Here is a 25,408-nt window from a genome sequence, read left to right on the forward strand (position 1 = left end):
AGTTCTTTATTTGCAGTGCAGTTTGTTTAAATGTGACTATGTATTTGTGAATATTTAGTGAAAATATCACCAGAATAAATTTTTTTTGTAAACTTTACAGAACAACATTTTACAGCAAAAATAACAGATATTTTTAATATTAATATTTATGTGGCATTAAAGCCCTTTCAATTTTTAAAGATTCAGTAAGGAACATTATGGGAACTACAGTTTCATTTATACATCTTCTCCCTGATTGTATCTGATGTGATCAAGCCCTCAGTTTCACTGTGTGAAATGATTGATCTTCAAATGGCTAAGTGAAAGTGATTAAATATTCAGGATAAGCATTATCATCACGAAATACAACAAAAATGGTCGGAGCAGCAGGGTTGTCCACAACTGTGTCGTACAGGTCACAGTTGGCATTTTTTGTAGGTGGCACAATCATCCCACCTGCTCCTTTAGTGAAGTCTCCCGTAAGGACTCTGCAAAGGTACATGTGCTTATGTCCCTGAGCATTAGGCACAGAGTATGTGTTGCTTGAAGAGTAGCTTGCATTACGTGCAAAGTAAGTGCCGTTTCCAAATGCTGCAGCTGTAACAGGAAAAATTAAGAGATAAAAATACATATATGCACCACTTCAATTAGAATGATGGAATGAAAATATTATAATGATTGTAATAAATGATTTACCATTTTTTCCTGCATAACTGCGATTAAATCCACTCTTATTGATGTGACTGATAGTCTGCTCACTGGTTCCATGAAAGAGTCTTTCCTCATTATTTTGATGACCATTCTTCTTTTCCATGACACTTTTGTTATTCTGGTAGTTCTTCCACATGCCCGGATTCTGGACTCGTTCAATCTATAAACAAAAAAACAGGTGTAAAAACCAGATACGAATCCCATATAAATATGAGTAAAAAATTGAGATGTTTGTGAAGTGTGTTTATTTTTTATAATGTATTGCACTGGTTTTCTAATTCAAAAATTAGATCCACCCATTCTAAGAATTCTATCTTTAACTGGGGTTGGAATCCTATAAAATGTAATGAACTGTTCATAAAACACTAAAAACAATACAATAAAATGAAACGCACCTTCAAGACTTTGTTGTTTGGACAAGTAGCCTGAAAGCGCGCCAAAATGTCTTTGTATTCTGTGCTGGTCGGTTGCAAATTAAACTTTTGGTACAAGTCATTAGGTGCCATGGGATCCCAATGCTGTGGGATACTTTCAGTAACTGGAGAAAAATATCTAGTTATTTAAAATGGAGGTAAATTTACACATTTATTCACTTTAAATGAGTTTTTATTTATGTATTGTTTTCTTTTTCATATTGATAAATGATACTACACAGCAAATACCTTTCAGTCTGTCAATGCGTTGAATGCTCATCTTGTTTCCTCCAGTGGTGCTCACCGCAGGACCCTCAGGCAGTTTGACGTGGTACGTTTGGCCTTGGAAAGAAATTCTGATGTCTGGAGCTTGGCTGCCGAGGGCCTTTTCCAACTCATAATTTGTACGTTGATCAAAACTCTTATATTGCCCACCTTGTTCATACTGCCAATCAACAATTTCACTTAAGAAATCAATTTCTCTTTTGAGTATCTCATCCTCTTTGGCTGTTTTGAGCATTTCTTGGATTTCCTGAGTGGCTTTTAGAACATCTCGGCTGAGACCTTGTACTGTGAGTGTGGCCTGTCCTGGGGTCCCTTCTGAACCCTTATGGGCTTTATAGTCTAACCTTATAGTCACATTCATAGAGCTTTGCAGCTCCTGGATTCGCTGTTGGTCTTTGTCTGAAAAGGTAAGTATGGCTGGTTCTGTGATAGAATGGAACACTTGTTCCTGAGAGATTAGATCCTCTAAGAAACGCTTTGTTTCATCCACTTCTGCTTGGGATGGTCCACAGATAGAAAAAAACACTGGATCTGCTTGCACGCCTTCAATGACAAAGTCTTTGCCACCATGTTGTTTCATTTCTTTCTCCCAAGATCCACTGAAGAAGGATTTAGCATACGCTGCAACATACACAAAGTTGGAATGCAGAAATCGGTCAGGCCGCATTTGATATCTTTGTTGTGCATGACCTTATTAAAATGCGTTTCTAAACTACACTGTTTTATGAATTAAAATTGTAATATTTTAAATGTTTCTCAGAAAATGACATGTTCCATGAAATTAGGTTGAAGTGAAAGTGATGAGATTCATACTTTTGATTTTTGACCATGTACTCTCTTTCTCTTGTTTGGCAGGTCCAGCTTCTCGATACTGCATGCTTTTGAGGAACTCTGGGAGCATGGGGGCCTGGAACACAACCAATCTGACCAGTTTGAGAGTGGACTGGGGAGATTTTCCTATCATGTCCACCACACCATCCATCATGGAGTCTGCAACTTGACCTGGAGACAACCCCGCTTGTCCTATGAAAAAGAAAGCAATGTGACTATGAACAATGTTCATGTATTTAGTGAAAGTCAAAATTTTGTAAGAATGTGGGCTGCCAAAGTTAATGCAAGCTAAAAAAAATCACTTTTTAATATATATATAAAAAACAATTCATCACTTATTTATATATAATGAAGTGAAAAAAGAAATTAACAAAAAAAAAAATATAAATCTAATACAGGTATATTACTTATAGAAATTGTATTCATATAATCTCTTTTCATTTTAAGGACAGTCATTGTATGACATAGATAAATAACAATATCACATTCCCTCTCATCTGTTCTTTTCCCTGTTCTCACCTGTGCCAATAGCTGGGAATGCAATGGAGGTTAACTTTTCCTTGGCACACATTTCCAGTGCCTTTTTAACATGGTTTTGGATCTTAATAGCATTGCTTTGTGCTGAAATGTGGATGATCTTTTTACACTGTAAATTTCCCGCTTGAGTCATTATCAGTTCACTGTTAGTCTTGGCCGCTGGAAAAAACACATGAACCAGAATTATAAAGGACCACCTGTTCTGTGTGATAAACTGTGTAAAATTTCAGGACATGTGAAAAGATTATTAAAAAGTATTATTTAAAATATAGTTTATTTATTATTTAAATCTTATGAAAAATATTTTAGTTTAGTTGTAAAATTTCAGGACATGTGAAAAGATTATTAAAAATATTGAATATATAATTTATTTATTATTTAAATCTTAAAAAAATATATTAGTTAAGGAATAAAAACATGCTTCTCACCAAGCTGCTGGCACTCAGCTTCAACGTTTGGACCAGCTTTCTCCATAATAGCCTTTGAGACACCTTGACAGTTTGAGATAAAAGTTTGTTTTATTTAAATCTTAGCTCATTTATTCCTATCTTATAATATGAAGCAACAAGCAATTAAAGGCCAAGTGCTTGAAAAGTCATTAGTAAGGTATAAAAGCATGGTCAGCCCTCTACTAACTCAGAATTAGTAACTTTACCTGATTTCAGTGTGAACTCTTTATTGCTGGAGTTCACAATGGCATCAGTTTTCTCTGTAGTAATATCACCATTCAGGACCTGAAGTGTTATTCCTCCCACTGTAGTCTCATGAATCCCAGATTTCGTTGTGACCTTTGAGAAGGGGCCTGTGATTTCATTGTAAAATAAAAACATATCAAGAGGAGCTGACGTTATACATCCATTAAAAATTACATTGAGACCAATTAATTATAGGTTTGAGGTAATTTGTATATGAAAAGTGATGTTTTGGGCACCTGTGCTCTGTGGCTGTGTGGGGTTACTCGCTGAGGCAGACTGGCCTGTGAACCTTTTGCTGAACTCATCTGTGAATGCCTGTTGGGAACGACATTATAGTATTACTGGGGTTAAAATAACATTATTATTGTAAAAAATCTGCAAAATGCGGAATTGTGACCCCATATGGATCTAAAAAAGGCTGATATGAAATCATACATCAGATACCTGAATGGTTTGGGTATCTTTGGGGTGAAGAGCAAATACCACTTCCTTCACGTGCTTTGAACTTCTTTTACTGCTAAACGTGAAGGCCGAGTCCAACATTGTACTGACCACCAGTGGCTTTGGAAATCCCAGGTTTCCTGTGCCAATGGCAGAGAAAACAATGGAGCTCTGCTGACGCTGCTCTGCCAGACCCAAACATTTATCCACAATATCCTCCAGCATCTGATCAAAGAGAATAAAAATGTCATCAAAAGCATCAGATTTTAAATAGTAATCTCTAAATCAATCAATGAGTTCTACCTTTGACTCGTTCCCTTGTCCCTGATTCCAATGTGGTACAACTGCATGGAACACCAGTTTGTTCTTCAGGTTTGCACCAGCTGTTTCAAAGACTGCTCCGACATTTGCAGAGCCTGTGACTTGCTGATTGAGCAGAACCTGAAGCTGTGGACCAGCTGCTTTGAGAAGGGCAATTGAAATAGCTCCCACACCAAGATTCAGGTCACTGCTGAGAGTGTTCACAACAACATCCATCTATACAAAAAAAAAAGAGAGAGCATTTATTTACAAAGGATTAGTTTGCTCAAATCATGCTCCAGCATTCACTTAGGAATTTCTTGAACAACAACAACAACATCTTTTTTTAGAAAAAAAGCTAAATCTAGACATTTTGATATTACAAATCCAAAAATGCACATCAGAACAAAACAATACACCAAATAATATTATGCATAATCTGTAAACTCACTGTTGTATCCTCAATGTTTCCTTTCATAAGTGTGATAGTTAAGCCTTCTTTTGTGAGAAAACTTTGTGATGCCCCTTGAGAGAGCACAGTTATCTGGTGTTGGCTTGGAGAAGAGCTTGCTTGGTTTTGCTGCTGGCTGCTTGAACTGCTTCCAGCTGTTATGATTTGGGTAGGTGAACTGACCCCATAAATTTTCTTTACAGCAGCTTCTAAAGCTTGAACCGTTTTATCATTATTGTCAACTAGGTGAATCTTCCTCAGTGCAATGTCCCCTTCAACAAAATCACAGAACTCTTTTATAGCTTTCACAATGGTACATGCACAAAGGTCCAGAGGGAAACCAAATGCACCAGAGCTAATGGCTGGGATTGCCAACGACTGGAAGCTTTCTTGATCTGCCACATTCAGACTCTTCTTCACAGCCTTCTTCAGGAGCTTTTCGGACTCCTGAGGTTTTGAAGGATTATAGTGTGGTCCTATTGCTAAGATGACATGCTTGCATCGCAGCCGTCCTCCTGCTTCGAGGAGAACTGCGTCACCTGTTGTCAACTTCCGTCTTTTGACAAGCTTGTCGCAGGCATCCTGAAGTTTAGGACCAGCAGCATCTGAGAGTGCTTTTGCTAAACCTCCATCCAGTAGGAGCGTCTCTTTGCATGCACCAACCACTGCATCCACTTGAAATGAACACATGTCAGCTTTGTTTACTGTAATTTCAATTCCTTCACGCGATTTATATTGATACGCAGGCTTTATTAACTGTGACTGAACAGCGTCATGTGGGTGGTCATACTCATCTATTAGTTGGACCAGGCAATTCATATTTGTCTTGGCACATGTCACACACACTGACTCTTTCTCCTTGAAGAACTTCTTTGCCCCTGGTTTAACAATTTTCATGGTGCAGTGATGCACAGACATAAGCAAGTCCTCAAATAGAGACACACACTCAGAGACATACAGCTTTGGGCCACTGATCATGATGGTTTCATCTTTGAAGTCCACATTCACTTTACCTCTCACCTCTTCAAGCCAGTCCTGCTTTTTGTGATCCTTGATGAATGTGACAACGGTCTTGTGAGCCTTCAGGGTTTTCTCGATGTGTGAGTTTTTCTGAACAAAGTCATTTAACTCTTGTTCAACACCCTTGATGGAGTCTACAAAACCAGAAACCACCACCTGGTTGATGGATGTCTGTACTGTAACATTTTTAACATTGTTTTTTACGTGAGAGACAAGGTCTTGCCAATCTGATCTCGTTAGAACACTGGGATCTTCTACGTTGAAGCTCAAATGATCCAGATCTGTCTGCAGTCGCTTCTCACCAACATCCAAGTCATTGTCTGTTTTTCCAACAAGCAAAACTCTCTTTCCATCAGATTCTAATGCGACATTAATTTCTTTGTTAAAAAACAAAACGTTGGACATTTCCTCCAGATCCTTCTTTTGTAGAAAATCTAAAACAGATTGGTGGAGCTCAATTGGTTTACGAATTAAATTAAGAACAGCCTCCAGTATATTGTTCTTTGTTTCCAGCACCTCATCTTTTAGACCGTAAAGAGTTAACTTTTGGCTGTGCGCATGGTAGGTTATGTCCATTTCTGGAAATTTGTCTTGAGTTTGCTGCTTCAAACCATCACAGAAAAGAAGCGTGTAAATGGATGGAGTTAATTTTAATTCGTCAGTCTCACTACCCTTCTCCCTTTGGATTCTTTCGGTGACTCTCTGAACAGTTTGTCTCAGAATTCCCTCAATCCTGTCCACATCTTCTTTCAGTCCGGCTACAGCTATTGTCCCTTCATCTGTGCAGGGAACCAGGGTGACTGCCTCTCCCATCACTGTATTTTGAATTTCAGGCTGTATCTCTGTCCATGCATCCTTCTGAATTTGGAGCTCAATGGATTTAAAGTTAGACATAGCCACTGAGAAGCCAGAGAGGGCATTTTCTTTCCACGTTTGAATGAGTTTTCTTGTTTGCCCACCTTGGTTAAGTAAGGAAGATGAAGGACTGATTTTCACTGCTGGGGATTGAAAATCCATCTTACCAAAATGACTGGATATAGCTTGGGTGACTAAACCCAGAGATTTTTGGTTTTCCTTAAAGTGGTGCCATATAGTCTTATCAATGTTCTCAATAAATTCCTCTGGAAGTCTCAGAGTGGGTCTATCTTTACCATATAGAGCTGTTTGTAGTGTTTCGTAGTATGGCAGTACTCTTAAAGGCTGCTTTTTAATCTGATGTTGATGGTTGATGACTGTTTGCACATCTGAAAAAGCACATATTGTATAGTTTATGCATATGTCCAAATTAAATTCAATACAAACATTTTTATTGTAACCACCTTCATTACCTTCAGGATTTTTAAAAGTGATTATTGCTGACTGATCTGTTTCCATGGTAACCCCATCATCCTCTACTTCTCCAAATTTTTCAAAATAGAGCATGAGGTAGTCTAAGTTTGTGTTCGGAGGTAAGCCTTCAGCTTTCACCTTCGATGTCATCTCAAGTAATCGGACTTTAATGTTTTTCCTCTTAACAATTCCATTGCTTGGGCAGGATATAATGAAGTTTTTTGTATCTGTGTGGAACAAAATATATGTAACAGGAAACGTGGGTTAGAGGCAAGGTGATTAACACCCAGAACATCCCACCCCCCATACCATTTTGCATGTACATCTGAAGAGTATACTCTATTGGGAAACACAACCCATGACTTACCCTTGCTATAAGAAAAGGTTACCACAGCACAATTGCTCTCTGGTATCATTTCAATGCTGAAGTCCTTTGACTCGACAGAAGACCCTTTCAGCACATTTTCCACCAGCATTGTCAGAAACTCTTGACCGTTGTTTTGGATGTTTTCTATTACAGCTGATCTATGGGTTGTATCTTCTTCTGTTTTCTCAGGTGGCTCAACCGTCTCTTCTTCTTCTTCTTCTTCTTCTTCTTCTTCACAGTGGGGTTCACCTGAATATGAAAACATCATCCATCAATGGTGGCGAGTGCGACTCAACACAGGAACAAACAATAGAATCCATTACAATTAGTGATGATGTCTACACTGGATGCAATGTGGTGCAATATTTCTATTTCTGATGTACTCCAAGCACCTATAGCATTTCTGACACAAATAAAATGCTTTGTCACGTCTGGTGTAGGCAGACTACAAATTCCTATTGCAGCACAATGTGTTCTACACGGTGTTAGTTGTGTTGATACAAATATAAAATTAACTTAAGGATTTCTGAAGATAACGTTTATTACGCTTGGTATCCTTTTTGTGCAATGGTATCATGTGCAACTGACAATGCTAAAGCTGAATAAAATCTATTCAGTAGTATACTTATCCCTTTTTTGTCCACTGCTATAGAATACTTGATTCTGATTGGTCAATCACGCCACCCAGTGATCAGATTTTCCTTATATGAACAATCATAAGAACACAAAACCCCATTCTCTGAACCCATTTTTTCCTAAACCGATGTGTCAAATAAATCACTCTTTCTGTTAAACTGTAAACAAGTGCAGGCAGTTAGACACCATTTGCAAATCTCATGCACTTTTTGAAAAACAATGTAGAGAATGTAGAATTTTCTGAAGATTAGCAGTTTTTCCAAGTGGGCCTTAATTGAGTACCACTTTTAGTGTAAAGCATTTATTTATTTATTTATTTAAAAAAAAAACTGTATTATTACTGTAATATTGTTGTGGTTTTCATCTTATTGCAGCTGCTAATTCAATTTTCAGCTATGCTGAAATGGACTTTTTTTTTTTTCTCAGCGGAAACTTTAAAACTGTATGCAGGTGAGGTAGGATTATAAAATTTCAACTCAAATCAGATTTTCAACTCAAATCAAAATTTCAAATCAAATCATTCAGATTGAATGATGAACAAACGGTTTTCCATTAACGTTTACAAGCACAAAAACATTTAAGTTGGTAATGGATTTTTTTTTCTGAAATATTTGCAAATGTTATTACTTATGCAACTACTTGTTTCAGAATGTTAAAGAGATACTCCAGTTTTTTTTTTTTTTTTTTTTTTTTGCAAATAGGCTCATTTTACAACTCGCCCAGAGTTAAACGGTTGAGTTTTACCGTTTCAGCCGATTGTCTGATATTTAGAAGAATATCAGTAACCAGACAGTTTCTGGTCTCATTGACTTCCATAGTATATATTTTTTCCTACTATGGAAGTGCGATATTTGTAAAAATCCTTTTCCAAAAATTTCCAAAAAAAGTGGAGTATCCCTAAGAGAACAATCAAAAGTAAAGTTCCCATAGCCTAATGTTTGCAATTGCAAAGTTATAAAATAGAACGTTCCTTTAATGCTTTCTGTTTATCTGGAAAACACTCAGAAATCATGACTTAATGGGAACTTTAACCAAACTTTCTTAGAATTTTTGTTGGCTGGGATCTTTAAAGTCATTATGGAAGAAAGTGTTCATGCTGGCATCACCAGCAGAGGGCAGCAGAACAGCGTTTACTATGAAGTATTAACGGGACCTACCCGTGATTGTGCTGACCGAAGAGGTCGATTCCTAGAAAACAAAGTTTAGTTTTTACTTCAGGTCAAAGTATTAGCCATTCAGGTAAGTCGGTTGTGATATTTTATACTCACACGAGGAACTGAAGCGTCTGATGACGAAAGACTCACAATGATTTTCACAGTTTTTTCACCAATCTTGAGCTCATGCTTTTGTTTGTTCAGAACTCGCTGTCTCACTGAGAAAAACACCAGAGCATGCATTGAGTGAACAAACAGAGGCTATTTATTTTCATTTGTATTAAGCAAATTCTTTTTTATAGATCAGTTTCGTTTCATGGTCTCCTCCCACGTACGGTAACTCCACATCATCTTTCGACATAGGCCTATAGGCCTAAGCATGAAACTTCTAATTAGAAGAATATTAACGCATCACTTTATGCATGATAGGGAGTCAGAATTCTTAAGATTAGTTAGGCCAATTTTACCTTCCTCTGTTTTGAATCGAACAGTTGCTGTTTGTCCGTCAGAAACGCCGTATTCCACCTCACAGTCGCCTCCGTCAGATTTCTTACTCTGGAAATAGATATTAAGTTTATTTTTTAGTTTTTTAGTGTTGGGGTCCCACTGGCCCTCCACGCTGAGAGCGTATGGGAACTGTTCAGCCATGTCAGTCTGTCCTGCTGTGACTGAGGTGTTTGTCGAACCCAGTGAAATTGGTTTAAACTTTCACTTTTGATTTCCTTGCAGCCTAAATGGTCATGCACGAGGCGGGGTTTTTTCCCCAACAACAAAAAAACTTGTTTCAGCGTCAAGCAGAACCCCGTTTAGTGTCTTTTCGAAACGTGAAACCATCGCAGTTTTTGGGGGAAAACTAGGAAAGTAGGCCTATTGCACGTTAGATAAAATAAGAAGGTGAGTAAACAGATTAGCTACGTTATTGAGTAAATCGACCGCTGTTCGCATTTAATTCATTGAAGGTCCCACAACTCTTTTGCTTTCGATTTCAATTCAACGAACTTTGTTACTGTTTTAGAAGTTAGTAAAAACTATAGAAGTTAGTCAAAACTATAAGATGTGTTTGTTATTTCAAGTAGCCATCTCAGTTCTACATGGAACTTTACTTCCTGATCAGGATTTGTTGCCGTTTGACGATGCGTTTCGGCATTATCACGGACACGGTATAATTATGGTGTTGCGTTAAATACGGTGTTCTGCTTTAAGTTGTTGATTGCAAAACCGCAACGTAACTAGTTTTACTCTCTTAATGTTTAGTGTTTGTAAATCGAATTTTGTGTGATTCTTAGCCCATGTTGCTGAATCTCCTGTTATTGTTGTGCAGTTTAAAGGGATAGTTCATAATAATTTCATCATTAGCCTACTCGCCCTCATTCCTGTCTTAAATTCTTTCTTTTGTGAAATGTTAGAGAATGTTAGAGACTAGGTGTTGAAATATTTTCAGTTAGCATGACTCAGTTTTTTTTTTTTTTTTAATTTAATGAACTTCCTTTTTGGCAGCTAGGCCACCTATGACTTTGCTGTCAAAAGATTCACAAAAATATTGACAGCTGTATAATATTTTTTGGCATATCGCCCATAGAATCATTTTATTTGATTCCTAAAGGAGGCTAATTAATTTGATCCTATAAGTAGTATTCTTTAGGACATGGTTCCAATTTATGAAAGGCATTCCAATATAAATCTTGTACAAATTCCATTATGGTGTTTTCATTAATGTTTTTTTGGTCTGATATGTTTTGTATAATTTTGTCAATACTTTATTTTCACCCAAAGCCATTGTGTTCTGTGTTCCCAGGAAGCGACAAGCCATAATGGGTGACATACAACAGATTCCACTGGTTCCAGAGCAAGCTGCCATTCTGAGAAAGTGTCAAAGTAGCTTTTGCCAAGCTGTTCAGGCAAAATTTAATTGCATGGCTATTCTCCATAATATGGAAGCGTCTGGCTCTTTTGGTAGCACAGGTCATGCCTTACGTGCTGAGAAGAGGTACTCCACAAAGCTGTCTGGTGAAGTGGAAATATCAGTCTGGAAAGACGATCTTACCCGTCATAAAGTGTATGCTGTGGTAAATGCAGCCAATGAGAATCTAAAGCATGGAGGAGGTCTTGCACAAGCCCTGAGTGATGCTGGGGGACCAATGATTCAGAAATGGAGTGATGATATTATTAAGCAAGTAGGAAAAGTGAAAACCGGTGAGGCAGTGCTCAGTCCTGCTGGAAATCTCCCATGTAATTGGATCATACATGCTGTGGGTCCTCAAGTGCCTCAAAATCCATCCCAGAAGGTGCTTGATCAAGCTGCACCCTTGTTACATTTTGCTATTATTAATATCTTAACAATTGTTTCACATCAAAACATTCCCTCTGTTGCAATTCCTGCTCTGAGTTCTGGCCTTTTCAATTTTCCAAGAGATCGCTGCGCAGACATTATTGTAAAGGCTATAAAGCACTTCCAATTATCTGGAGGGTTTTATGGCAAGAGCGTAGAAATCCATCTGGTCAATAATGATGAACCTTCAGTCCAAGAAATGGAAAGAGCCACTAGAGCGCATTTAGATCCGTCCAACATCATTGGCTCATACAGTGGGGCTGTGCAAGGCCATAGCATGCCATCCTCTTCAAGCAACAGTTTGCGGTTTGGCAATGTAATGCTACACCTTAAAAAGGGCTTTATTGAGGAGGAAAAGGTAAGACTAGTAATGCCAATCAATCAACATTGCTCAGTGAGATTTTGTTAGTTGTTGCAAATTAAAGGTGTGGAATAATGTGCCATTAAGTGACAGAAATATAATATTTCACTTTGCTTCAATCTCCAGGTTGATGTAATTGTCAATACAATTTCGACAAGCTGTAAATTGGACCAAGGAGAAATTTCCAAAGCTATTTTGAAGAAAGCTGGCAGAAAGATTCAAGACGAGATTTACAAAACGAAAATGTGCGCACGTTTCTCAACTGGTGTTCTCTATATTACACGTGGACATGATCTAAAATGTGAAGCAGTATATCATACTGCATTAGAAGAAATGTCCGATAAGGTAGATAGCAATATATATATATATATATATATATATATATATATATATAAATGTAATTCATATAGTTATGCCTGTCAATATCTTTACCCACTGTCTTATGTTGTTGTATGTAGTCTCTTAAAAATGCCGTCACAGAATGTCTGAGGAGAGCTGATGGGAAATACAAGTCCATCTCCTTCCCAGCAATTGGTACTGGTAATCTGCGCTTTCAGAAGCGAGATGTTGCTGGAATCATGACAGAGGCTGTGGCAGAATTAGGCAAAGACAGCACCAAAAAACTGGATGTATACTTTGTTGTGTTTCCAAAGGACAATGAAATGTTGGAGGTGACATAACGCTAATTGTGTACTATGCTTTTCAGTGATTGAGCATTAATGTAGCAATTTTTGTTTTACTAATTTAATTTAGTGTGGTTGTTGAAAAAAATGAATTAAGCACAAATGTAATTCAGCAGAAAATTAACTTTTCCACATATTTCTTCTATAATGTTTAGGCATTTGATAACGAGATGAACAGAAGGAAAGGACAGGCAAAGTTGCCAGAAGCACGCACTGATGTGACAAGTGAGCAACATTACTGCTTTTATTTACTTTCATGTTTATGATTTCACAGTGTCACTTTTGCCCACATACTCATGTAAACCACTGTGAGAAATGTTCTTATATCAGTCTCAAATACTTTCAGCATTTGCTTCTGCATCCAAAGAAACCACAGCAAATGAAACACCCACTGTTGAGTTCCAAAGTTCCAGCGGAGAAGCCCTGAGAGAAGCAAAAGAGTGGACAGTTAAAATGCTAAACCTATCAAAAAAACGAACAATAAAGAATAATCACATCATATATCTTGGACAAAAAGACCATGAATACCTGCTCTCTCTCCAAACAATGTTTGATGTTCAGATTGAAGAGTTCTTCAGGAGTGGAAATGGTGGCATAACAATCACTGGAAGTCCTTCAGATGTCAGCTGTGTGGCAATTGAGGTAGAGTTCATGCTTTGTAAGGCCCAGGAAGACTTCGCCCAAGCTGAAGAACGAGACATGCTATATTCTGTGGTTCGCTGGAGCTGTAAAGATGAACCTTGGATACAAACACCTGAAATCAGTGCAAGTTTGGAGAAGGCTTATCTGGCTGGGGCTGAAAACCATGTGGTCAATAACCACAAAGTCAGCTTGAGGCTCAGGACTTTGGTGGGCAGCACTGGGAGAATTAGCACTGTGGAAAGGACATGTATGTTTTAATGCTTAAACTGTAAATATATTAGTTACAAAAGTTGGTTTTCTTAGCATCAAAGTGTTGATGTTGAGTTTATGTCTCATAACATTTGATGACCTGATCCAGTCTTTTGTCATTTACAACACAGGCATGTTTCCTTTTGTCAAGTCTCTTAACAACTCATTCTATGAAAGAAAAAATGTGACCAGGAATGATTATTCTTTAAAAGATGAAAGGAAAATCTTCTATGCTTGTGGGCTCAATATTGTAAAGGTGAGTAAGCTGCCATTGCTACAAATCAGTTTAGTCCATGTAATTTCTTTTTATCAAAAGAAACTATAACTGTTCAACTATAATATGGGAACCAATGAGAAAGTTAAGCACAGTGTTGTGGCAATAATAGGATCTAATGGCATGTGGTTGCACTGGTTGTTGCAGGTGGAGAAGCTAGAGAACATCGTGCTGAAGCAGCTGTTCGACAGCAATGAGAGGAGAGTGAAAGACAAACCCAAGCGCCTCTACCAGCGTGTGTCAGCTCAGTTCTGTGATCTCATCTGCAGAGTAGGCTTTCAGAAAGAGTTCGCCCCTCCTGCAGGTATCACAAAATGTGATGTCATTCAGAATAATAATTAGGTTTTTGTATTATTTAAAGGCATTTCTTGTAAAAGTAAAAATTTACTATGTGTTTTTAAGGTACAGATGATGTTTTGATGTTTGCCATCAAGTTACAATATCTTCAATAAATATTTTTTCCTTCATTTCTAGAGCAAAGGTATGGCAGCGGAATATACTTCAGCGGTACAGTGGACGGAGCCCTGAAGCTGTGGAAGGAACAGGAACATGAGCAGTACGTCTACATCATTCAGGCCCAGGTCTTCACTGGGAAATCAACGATTGGTTCTCCAGATTTAATTTTGCCCCCTGCCATGAAGGGAGACCCTTTGGATCGTTATGATAGTGTGTCTGACGGGGCACAGACTTGTGTCATCTTCAGCGGTCAACAAGCTCTTCCTGAATACCTGATCATATGTGACAAATCCACCCCTGTGTAGCTGCTCAAAGCAATATGCAATTACAATGCACATAAAAAAAAAAAAGAATGGCAAATCTGGCCACACAATAAATACAGAACTTTACAACTAAAATTTAAAGGTCTTCATAAACATTTGTTTAAATCATATTACTAGATTATTGATTGTAATATATGCCTGTGAAATTGATTATTTTGATGTTCCTTAACCTGCTTTGATAACCAACTTTGAGAACTACTCCTTTTTCCTTTTAGATTGCCGTTTAAGGTCTTTTTGAAAACATGAATACATTTATTATTATCAACAGGTGTTAGGTGAAGAAAAATAGATTTGATAAGTTCATCAGTTGGACAGAAAAGAATGCAAATGAGGGTAAATCATTTAGGTGGTGGGTTTACGGTTTAAAAGTGCTGAAATTAAATGAATTAAATAATGCAAAACAAATGATCTCTGTTTACTTGATCAATTATCAAGACATTCGTATTCATGTATATGTGATCTGCACAACTGAGAAATATGTAAAGCTTTAACTTAAATAAATGCCAAATTTCAACCAAAATTCTCTCTTTTGATGATTTTTCTGAACAGCAATGAGCTATATATAATGCAACTCTCCTTAGATTTATATAAGAAAATATTTATTACAGAAATATAACAAGACCATAGCGAGACATTTTTTTAACATTTGTAGTGTACGAGTTGCTCTACATACATACTGAAATACATCCGGGTCAAATTAAGATTTTAACAGCACATTGAGGTTAAATTCAATACTGATGTCACCATTCTAATATTTATTTAATTACAAAAAGAAAAAAGAAAATAACAAACACCATTTGAATACAAATCAAATTTCCATTCTACTAAGAAAAAAAATGCTTGATTCATATTTAGATTCAGATTATTTTTCAGTTCCACCTAAACATTGTTCCATACAGCATGTCATGAAAATATTTTCACATTTAAGATCATTGTTACAGAAGGAAGCTGATGTTAACATAGGACTAACACGTCACAACATCTTGAATTCACCAGACACAAGAAGACTGAATGAAAGAAACTATCTTGCTTGTCACAAGGCTTTTAGCCAAAGTGTCTAAAAACACATTAATAGTCACATTACAGTATATTTCCAGAAGAAAGTTATTGCTGAAGTCTGACCCTATTTAAAAGTCGGTGGGTGAGAGTCTGGACAGAATATTCTAAACAAGTACACATGTTCACATTGAAATCACATGGAGACCACTCTATGCTATTAAGAACATGATTGTGCTACCGCACAAAGAATAAACAATTTGACATCAACATGGGCATCATAATAAACTATCCAGTAAAGGTACATCCATCCTCACATCTTTTTGTTTCAAAGTTATTGAGAAGGACATTGAGAAGAAAAAAACACATTGGCATCACTTCCAGGAATTAAGAAATTAACCGTTTAAAGGGTTAAAACACTCACTCTAATGTTGCTGTGAGGTATTATAGAAATGTTACTAAACCAAATGTTTGTAAGACACATCTGTCTCTCATGCCTTTAAAACGGCCCATTTACTGAACCAGCACATGCTGATCTGTGGTCAGAACATGCTATGTTTGGATGGCTAATCCAAACACACTCACACACTCATTCATACACACAGATCATTCTGACTCTGAGATTTCCATGCCGTCCACCAGCATTGTGTGAATGATGCCATCTCGTCTCTTTCCGCTGCTCACAGCCTTGATGCAGCAGTCGTGGTCACCCAGAGAGAAGTGCGTCTCTGTGCCGTCCTCAACAAACTCACCCTGAGGAGCAGGAAAGATCAATGTTTTCCTCTTCAATGAATGCTATGGTCACGTATGTTGAATAACTGGTACGCTCAGTAGGGCTGTGACAGTCTACTTTGACAGTGTCAAACACCAGTCACTGTGAGAAAAACTAAACTACCTACATTTTTTACATTCTCTTTACCCTGTTGATGTCAGGGGATTTAATCGAACCTGTATTAGATAGTTGTGCAGTACTGTAATTTCAGAGCGAGAGAAAATAAATCCTAGACTACTCTGCTGATTTTACTATAATTCATATTCAATCTGATGGGATCGTTTTCCACCAGTGAACTAAGACTGCAATATATGATGTGTTGTTGATCTGAGACTGAACTGAATTAAAGGCTGATCAGCAACGGTTTACTGTAGTCATATTCACTTTTAAAGAGCAAGACCTTAATTGACAGGTGCTAAAGTGCCCCATTAATGTTTTTTTTTTCCAATATTCCCTTTTATGCAGTGTGTAATATACTGTTTGTGAATGTAAACATTCTACAAAGTTGTAAAGTATAAAGTGCATGATAAATAAGTTAATGTCTCCCAAAAAGAAAGAAATACTTATTTGCTAAAATTAAGACTAGGGCTGGAGTTGTTATTATTTACAAAATAATATAATAATAATAAAAGAATATTAACACTTTACAATAAGGTTTCATGAACTAATAAAGAACAACATTTTACACAGATTTTATAATCTAGGTTGATATTCAGTTATAAATATAATATTGTTCATTATTAACTTATGTTCGTTCATAACACATTATGTAATTGTATACAACTTGAAATGTGAAGTTGTATAAAACAAGCAGAAAAATTAACAAAAGAAATTAACATTAATATAGATTATTAAATGCTTTAAAAATATATAGAGTAACCTAATTGTTAAAGTGTTACCAAAATAATATACAAAACTGCTTAAAAATATATGAAAATAAATAAAGCAACTGCTGGACTTACAGCTGTTTCCATTTTCTGTCCATTGCACCATATATCCATGGTATCTTTTTCTGAGGATGGAAGAGTTTATAAGTGATGAATTAGCAGATTGCAGGATGAGTGTTAAAGATAAAAAACAGCAATATGAATAGGTCAACTGCTTCACCAAACTTTCAGTCTTTTTACTAGCCTCACTGACTATTTAGTGAGACTGTTGCTGCGTTCCAATTCGCCCACTTATATGCCCTAAAAGTATGTCCTGTTTTTATGAAGAAGTGCATACTTTTAAGTGCGTAGCAGAATAAGCAAGCTTTGGAAAATACTACTTCGTCATAATTGCGTCTTTAATGGATAGCTGTGTTGATTAGTTCTCCACATTCAAGCCTCCATATTCAATTTAATTTAATTTCCTACTGTTTTGAACAGAAATATAGTTTTTATGCATGAGTTTGAAATTCACATAATGATGCATTTAAAAGTTAATGACCAAACGTATATTTGCAAGAGTTGAACAGAATGTGGATAACATTGTATAAATATTTACCTCTCTAACCGTCTGACTCGCACATATGCAATGTTTGTAGTTTTTTAACATTTATTTAACACTTTATTCGTGTTTGAAGTTCTAATAGAAACTGGATCTGCACATTGGATTCTAACCGGTAAAGGTCAACCATGAATTGTCAGATATTTTCATATAATACCTGTGCATCATTGTTGTTTAAAAGCACAAGCCAAATTATCGCAAGTAATGATTAACCTTAATAACATAATAACATTATATTATCTGGTGATAACATGCAGTTGGGAGGATCTGAAAAATGAAGAGTTCTTAATATCAACCTAAGGTTTGGTCCCCCACCCCCCTGGCTAGTTTTCAAACAGTCCAGGCACAACTTTTGTTGCTATTCCCTGGATGAGCCATATAAACATATAAATCAAAGGTCTGGAAAGTCCTTTGGAAGTTTCGCTTTCACAGTAATAAATGTTTCTAACTAGGCCATCTGCTCACTAGCGCCCCATCAGGGTAACAAGATGTTTGTGTTTTTGTTATTAGAAGCGCCTCCTTTTGTTAAGAACTAATTAGTTAAAGCGATTTGCAATCTTTTTTTAAACCTTAATTTAACCTGAAGTTAATCACTGCTGCTGTGCGGCCGGTCACAGAGGCTAAGTGAGGAAAGGCTTTCAGCATATATAGAGATCAGCTGTACTTAAGGGGCAAAATAGAGGATTGCTTTACACAATGTGTTTATCGTTAACAAGTTATCAGCTTATTTCTATTAAAATTAATACTTGCTTTTGGATGCTACATTCTAGCAATACAGGAGTGGAGGAAACAAGAGGGACAAACTTCATCACAAATAAATCAAACTCTATATTTTTTTTGAGGGACCTATGATCAGGTATTTCTTACCCAGAACCACCCTGCAGTCAATGCCATCCAGGTTGAGGAGCCATGTGCTGGTAACTTTGGAGCGATTCTCCATGTACTTCTTCAGGCTCTGTCCGTTGATTTCTAGAGTGTACTCGTATGCAAAGCCACTCACTGCGTCTATGTTAATAGTGGCCTTCGTGTCTGTGCCACCCACATGAAAAACCTCCTTTCCAACCAGTTTGAACATCCAATCTCTACGTACAACTTCCTGTGAAAGTCACGAAAACAAACCGGTGAGACACCTGCGCTTATTTTCTAATATCTGTGCAGATCTTCTCCTAATATTATGGAATGGCAACAGGTATAAACCATCTGCCTTAGTGTGCACTAAAACAGTAGTGTACACTGGCGTTCAGAGGTTTGGTTTAAAAATGTATCCTGAAAAGATAGTTTACATGGTTAAAATGGTTTACACAAAAATATTAAGTGATATTATGATATTAATAAGAATTGTTTCTTGAGCAGCAAAACAGCATATAAGAATGATTTATGAAGGATCATGTGACATTAAAGACTGGAGGTATGGAGAGCTGAATTGTCAGGATCATCACAGGAATAAATTACATTTAAAACATATTAAAATATAAAAATGTAATTTTAAACTGGATATTGAATTATTATTTCATTATTATTCATCAATTATTTTTATTTTATTTTATAATTGTTAATTGGCAACTGATCAGTGTTGCCAAATGTACAATAATTATCGTATTTGTACATAATGTATGATCATTTCAGAATTGTGTGACACTTCAAATGATGGTCGTTGTAATCATAGAGCTTCTATACTCATTGATCTAGCTGTGGATTCTATGTCTACCGTGAGAAGAACGTAAACGTGGTGTTATGCATGGCTTCCATCTCATCTCACGCTATGTCTTCTCGGCCAATCATCGTGGAGAATGACTCTCCCATGAGCACAAGTTAATGTTTTTGTATATTGTAAACAAAGTTGTATATCATTAACATGTCATCTCTGTATGTTTTGCAAGAAGAAGAAAAAAAGTTTTAAAAAGTAAGTAAACGTTCCTTCCCCAGTGCTTAGGTCAGTTTTTTTTTTTCCAAGATGAGGTCGATATTTTAGCAATAAAATAATTTTCATGTCGTTTCAAAAGTTTGTTGGTGGATGAATAGGTATTCTGTACTTTTGACTCATGTACGATAGTTTTATTTCAAATACCATAATTTTGAGCTTCAGGTACGATACTTGGACACTTCCAAACACTCCAACACACACTCCAATCACTGCAACTGATTTTCTACATAAATTTTCCAAATGGTAACACTAACTGCAGCATTTTCACCCAATTTGTGTCCATCCTTGGTTTGTTTCCATTTAATAATTATTGTGTAATAAGTTTTAATTTTGTAATTTGTCATTAGTGGATTCTACAAGTACTACTGCTGAAACGTTACACGCATTGTCCTCCTGATTGTCAGCTAGGCCTATGTGTATTAAAAGATGTTTACCTTTCCATCAATGTAAATAACCCGTTTTCCTGTGGTTGTCCCATGTTCAAATTCAATCCTGTGCACACCATCACACAACGCCACTTCCCACACAGCTACAAGATCTCCAGACATCCTCCAGAACCTAACAGAGATATGAGTATAGATATGAGTGAACCGCTCATTGGATCACATGGATAGTAACATTAGCAATAGACAAGTCAACACGAGAATAGACTGAAATTAACAGAGAAAAGAGAATAAGTTACAGAGTAATTGCAGATGTAATAACGTTACGCAGAGAGGAAATATATGAAGAGAAACTGGCTTATAGAAACATAAAATAACATTACGTATTTGATCTAACGTTAAATAAATAAATGTGTGCGATGATTAATGTTTGACTGTTGTACTAAATGTAGCTGCTAGTTACAAATCAGCACTGGATTTTGAGCTACATAACGTCTCGTTTCATAACTTAACTTACCCAAATAAACGCTAAACATTACGTATAATAAATAATAAACTCTAACAGCAACAATCGCGTACGTTGTTAAACGGTCTTAACAACCGTAGAGAAATGAAATAATTGTGGTCAGAAAATAATTTGGTTAACGTTATCGTTACTGATCTTTGGTAAGAACATGATCTGTGATACTGAACAAGCTGTCGGTCGTTCAAAACACAGATTCAGAGCAGTATAATTAATATATTTAACGTTAGTTACCGATCCCAGTCACAGCAGAAATAAACCGTTCCTCTGTATATTTGACAAGGCAGTCGAATTTAACACAACTGTCGCCCACAGCATCAAAACACTAGCTCCAATATTAGCCAACAACAAATCTGTTCCAGCTAACAACAGTAACTGTGGCAACAGCGTATTCTTCTTCTATCCGCGGTTCTGTGAGTTTAAACGCCACCATTGACTTTACTGACATCTATTGGGAGTAACTTACTGTGTTCGTTAAGATCTTTTACTGTCTATGGTTAAAATGCATGATGTGACGCGGCTTCCACTGGAATGCAACACATTGTCCAGCACACAAATGTGAACATACATTTCTTTTCTGGTTTTCAAATGTACAATATCTACAAAGCCAATTTAACTCTGGACTGTTCGCGATCTTAGCACACATATGTGTAGTGGTGGGGATGGACACAAAATTCACATACTAGCGTTAGACCTGCTGTCTATGGTTAGACGTGATACATTTTTGTAATCGATCCTTTTATTGGAAGCCCTTGTAGAGTTAGTGAAGGATGTGCATCCCACAAATCCCTATCAACCCCAAGATCCTATCAATATGGTCCAACATTTCTAAAGAATTACTTTCTGCACCTTGTTGAATCAATGCCACGTAGAAATAAGGCAGTTCCGAAGGCGAAAGAGTTACAGTATTAGTATGCTGTTCCTAATTCTTTAGTTTAAATGGATGATGCCATCTTGACCCACACTCCTAACTAGCAGGGGACGGTAATGCACCCAAAAGTTGTATGCCAACCGACATAAACAAGCAAGAAGAAGAAGAACCATATGACGCACCGATGACGCAAATCTTTCGCGACGCGACACATAGTTCCTTCGGCGACATTGAGGATCATTGAAGTTTCGGGAATGTCGTTGCGATTATTTCGACTGATTGTGCCCTCGGGTGCTGCAGCTTGGAAAGCAGTATCGCCTGTGTCGACGGTAAGATTGAAAAAACAGCCTTTACACTCCAGAACGAAAGTTTCATCTATTATGTCGGGCCTCATGTAACGTTGTAGTTCAGACTGAAGGACAACGTACAGCAGAACTACAGTTGTGGAAATCACTTCTTACTGTCAAATTAATGCATCTATTCATATGTTTATTAAATCAATGCAACTTTATTTGTAACATGCATTCATGTTCAGACATGACCAATGTTTAACAATGGATCTCCGTGTGCGACTGACACTAGTTCTGTCAAAACATACTTGTTTTATAGTTTTCTATTAAAGCAGTAATTGTCAGTAAATGTCAGCAATAATTAATCGCTTGAATCCATATATAGATACTTCAACTGATCAGGACAGCATACGTACTTGCTGTCAGACTACATCACCTTTATGGTAGGAAACATAACAGGATATTTTGATACCCTCCAGGCTCAAATCCACACAAGTGCTGTCAGTAACCTGCGGTATGGATGGTGGGCTTATGCTCTGGGGGAGAGGACAACCTCCCGCTTCAATGAAAACAGCAAGATCATTTCCATTGATGGCAACTTGGCATCTGGGAAGGGAGCACTTGCTCAAAAATTGGCTGATAAAATGGGTAAGACAATTTCTGGCTCACTCGTTTTTTTAAACACACACACACACACACACACACACACACACACACACACACACACACACACACACACACACACACACACACACACACAGAATTTCTTTGGGATGTACTGGAATATAATATTTTCTATTCTATTCTTTATTATTCCTATTTCCTAGAAGTATTTGTTCAGTTTTCAATGTTTCATTCATTAGGGATGCTGTACATGCCAGAGCCAGACACGCACTATGTTGACAAAATGACAAAGGAGAAAGTTCCTCTAGATCAGGCTTTTAATGGAAACTGCAGTTTGGAGAAGTTCTACTTGGAGCCCAAAGCAAGTGACGGTAACTCTTACCGCCTGCAGTTTTGGATGTACCTCATGAGGCTGCTGCAGTACTCTGACGCTATTGAACACCTGCTCTCCACAGGTAACCAAAGCTGTTGATATTGTGATTAAAAATTACAACCCTACAGCATGAACATATTTTCCTATGTAACATTTTTAGTAAGTTGTGGGAACGCAGTAACTTTTTAGGATATTTTTGTCATTCTCTCTTCTCTGTTTCCCTTGCTCAGGACAGGGAGTTGTTCTGGAACGATCTCCATTTAGTGACATGGTTTTTTTGGAGGCCATGTTCAAAGAAGGCTTCATCCGCAAGCAGTGTGAGGGATTATGTCTGAAATTCATATGATAAAGTATTAGAATGCAGGCAAAATGCTGTTGGTGACTGAAGTCGCATTGCAACTGATAATATATCAAAGCTGTTTTTTGTTGATTGAACTGAACTGTATGTGTTGGTTGCTATTCTGCAGGTGTGGACCACTATAATGAGATTAAGAATATCAGTATCTGTGAGTTTCTGCCCCCTCATCTGGTCATCTATGTCGACTCACCTGCTGAAGAGGTCCAGAAGAATCTCAAGGCTTCAGGAAAGGTGTGTGTGAGAGGATCATGTTGGTCCAAATAATTAAGATTATAATGTTTAAAAATTACACGCTGACAAAGATTTTAATTATCACACAAAATAATTGAATACAAAATGATTAAATTATGGTTGGGTTTAATGTATAGTTTTACATAATTGTAGTAATATATATTAAACAAAAAAATCCATGTTTTTTTTTGTGCATGGAGGCATTTATTTAAGGAGAAAAATTTCAGGAGATTTTGATTATTTCAGGAAGCGCTGATTATGCAATGATGAATGAGTGACTAACATCACATCAGTGAATTTAAATTTTCATTGCCTTATACAGTCATACCTCCAGAATGTTCCTTTAAGCTACCTGAAGAGCATTGAGACTGCATACAAGAAGACCTTCCTTCCTAAAATCAGGTCAGCACCTAATAAGTATTACTGTATATAAATGTTATAATCAATATAAGTACTGTAATTATCTGTAATTGTATAAAAAACATTAATAATATTATATAAATAAGTGATCACACTTAACTAACAATTAACCACTCAATAAACTACTAATACTGCTTATTAATAGTTTTAGTTTTGAAAAACGGTCTCATTTTCAGTGAAGAGGCAGAGCTTCTTGCCTATGACGCAACCCAAGCCCAGGACATTGAGAGGGTAAGGTTCAAACCTGTATGTGGAGCACATTGAGGCAGTCAAATGTTTATTACTTAAACGTTTTTAATCTATTACTCTACTTTACCTTTGCAGGTTGCAGAGGATATTGAATACTTGAAGTTTGAAAAGGGCCCTTGGCTGGAGCAGGATGATGTCACTTTCCACCATATGCGAATGCTGTAAGTGCTTGATTTATTTACATTTCACTCATGTTTTTTTTTTTTTTTTTTGACTTTTGACTTTTGCTAGTATTGGCTGTAATTATTATCTTTCCAGCTTGGCCACATCCTTGAGCAAATTGAATAAATGTACCCTTTTCTCTTATTCACTAGGGTGGAAGACAAGCAGAGGGTAGCCAACCTGACCTGCGTCCCCATATATCTCCCAGAGGTCACAATCGGTGCTCATGAGTTTGATGCTGCCTACTATGCTTTCAAATCGGTATGTGCCCCCACTGAAACTGTAAGAGTAAATTTCTACTCTATTATACTATTCCATTAAGACCTAATTATGGCCATGTGCAGCTATGCATATCTTGCTTAAACTATTAGCAATTCCAAAATGCTTTATTTTTATTTTATTTTCATTATTTTTTTAATAGTAGTGACGGGTAATATTGACTAGGTCTTACTACTATTGCTAAAATAATCGTTAGTGCCAGCCCTAATATTAAGTCTATGTATTAAAAAGAGTATGAAATCATTGATGCATCAGATGCCTTGCTGATGATAGATCTACCTTAAATGATGTTCCTGTCAGATATATTTGTGTACACGGAATTGCATATGTCCAGGAGCCCAAACAGTGTCCCTTCAAATGCCTGCACAATGATTGAGTGTTTTCACAGAGCAGAAGCATCACCTGAGGACATTCAGTGATGTCAGTGGCATTACAAAATCAGTAGACAGATAGACTTTTGGAGTGGGTGACAGAAGCACTTTGTATGGCCATTAGTGATTCCTGGCAATATTATATTGATCTTTGTGAGCGCTGTGTTCAGCCATCAGATCTTTCATCTGCTCATCTGATCACCACCTTGTCAGTGTTCGCGCTAAAACATATGGAGCTTTACCTTAGCCCAGAGAACATGTGGAAGTGGAGCTCATAAATATAGATTAAATGTCTAGTCTTTTACTAGACATTTCTTTAAAGGTCACAGTAAAATGTTGCCATTGCACACCAGGGCTTTAAAGAATCTAACATGTGATATGAAAATATCTCCTTAGCTCCCAGGAAAGAGGTACGCTGAAGGCTATAATGAAGACGTTGGTGACAAAGGCATCTGGCTGAAGTGAGAAACGCCAGTGTCGCTGGAGGGAAGGACATCTGAAAGACAGTTTCCTTGGGGTATTTCAACCATTCGTCCATGTCCCGTGGAGGAAGATGTGTTCTGCTCTTCTGCAGCTGAAGATATCATTGTACATTGCTATTAAAACCTTTATTGTATATGTTAAAAAA

At 37.0% G+C, this 25,408-nt stretch overlaps 4 protein-coding genes across 5 annotated transcripts; 2 read left to right on the forward strand and 2 right to left on the reverse strand.

Moving 5' to 3' along the window:
• Positions 1-4: 4 nt before the first annotated feature.
• parp14rs1 (poly(ADP-ribose) polymerase family member 14-related sequence 1) lies at positions 5-9,797 on the reverse strand. The gene is made up of 17 exons (XM_039655533.2): positions 9,617-9,797; positions 9,264-9,367; positions 9,153-9,183; positions 7,360-7,608; positions 6,992-7,219; positions 4,644-6,907; positions 4,196-4,429; positions 3,896-4,117; positions 3,688-3,766; positions 3,412-3,558; positions 3,185-3,247; positions 2,739-2,915; positions 2,202-2,411; positions 1,353-2,009; positions 1,086-1,228; positions 676-850; positions 5-576 (listed from the first exon to the last, which is right to left on the reverse strand). Exons 1-17 carry the CDS (start codon positions 9,795-9,797, stop codon positions 296-298), a joined length of 5,445 nt encoding a protein of 1,814 aa, XP_039511467.2. The 3' UTR covers positions 5-295.
• Positions 9,105-14,476, forward strand: parp9 (poly(ADP-ribose) polymerase family member 9). Of its 2 annotated transcripts, none has more exons than XM_039655536.2 (9): positions 9,105-9,234; positions 10,945-11,836; positions 11,966-12,184; positions 12,298-12,510; positions 12,678-12,747; positions 12,869-13,411; positions 13,545-13,669; positions 13,835-13,991; positions 14,162-14,476. In XM_039655536.2, the coding sequence occupies exons 2-9, from the start codon at positions 10,961-10,963 to the stop codon at positions 14,446-14,448; spliced, it is 2,490 nt and encodes an 829-aa protein (XP_039511470.2). In that variant the 5' UTR covers positions 9,105-9,234; positions 10,945-10,960; the 3' UTR covers positions 14,449-14,476. The 2 variants fall into 2 exon arrangements, with proteins under 2 accessions (XP_039511470.2, XP_039511469.2); XM_039655535.2 differs by lacking the exon at positions 9,105-9,234 and adding an exon at positions 9,906-10,043.
• Positions 14,477-14,712: 236 nt separating this feature from the next.
• Positions 14,713-20,963, reverse strand: faima (Fas apoptotic inhibitory molecule a). The gene is made up of 5 exons (XM_039655537.2): positions 20,787-20,963; positions 20,081-20,204; positions 18,590-18,818; positions 17,197-17,246; positions 14,713-16,215 (listed from the first exon to the last, which is right to left on the reverse strand). The coding sequence occupies exons 2-5, from the start codon at positions 20,192-20,194 to the stop codon at positions 16,069-16,071; spliced, it is 540 nt and encodes a 179-aa protein (XP_039511471.1). The 5' UTR covers positions 20,195-20,204; positions 20,787-20,963; the 3' UTR covers positions 14,713-16,068.
• A 629-nt stretch (positions 20,964-21,592) lies between these two features.
• ndufa10 (NADH:ubiquinone oxidoreductase subunit A10) lies at positions 21,593-25,408 on the forward strand. The gene is made up of 10 exons (XM_039655873.2): positions 21,593-21,752; positions 22,193-22,361; positions 22,577-22,792; positions 22,941-23,027; positions 23,178-23,299; positions 23,622-23,701; positions 23,896-23,950; positions 24,044-24,129; positions 24,283-24,391; positions 25,177-25,408. The coding sequence occupies exons 1-10, from the start codon at positions 21,678-21,680 to the stop codon at positions 25,243-25,245; spliced, it is 1,068 nt and encodes a 355-aa protein (XP_039511807.1). The 5' UTR covers positions 21,593-21,677; the 3' UTR covers positions 25,246-25,408.

Source organism: Pimephales promelas, chromosome 7 (genome assembly GCF_988280905.1).
Source record: "Pimephales promelas chromosome 7, fPimPro1.hap1.1, whole genome shotgun sequence".
In the NCBI taxonomy this organism is placed as follows: domain Eukaryota; kingdom Metazoa; phylum Chordata; class Actinopteri; order Cypriniformes; family Leuciscidae; genus Pimephales; species Pimephales promelas.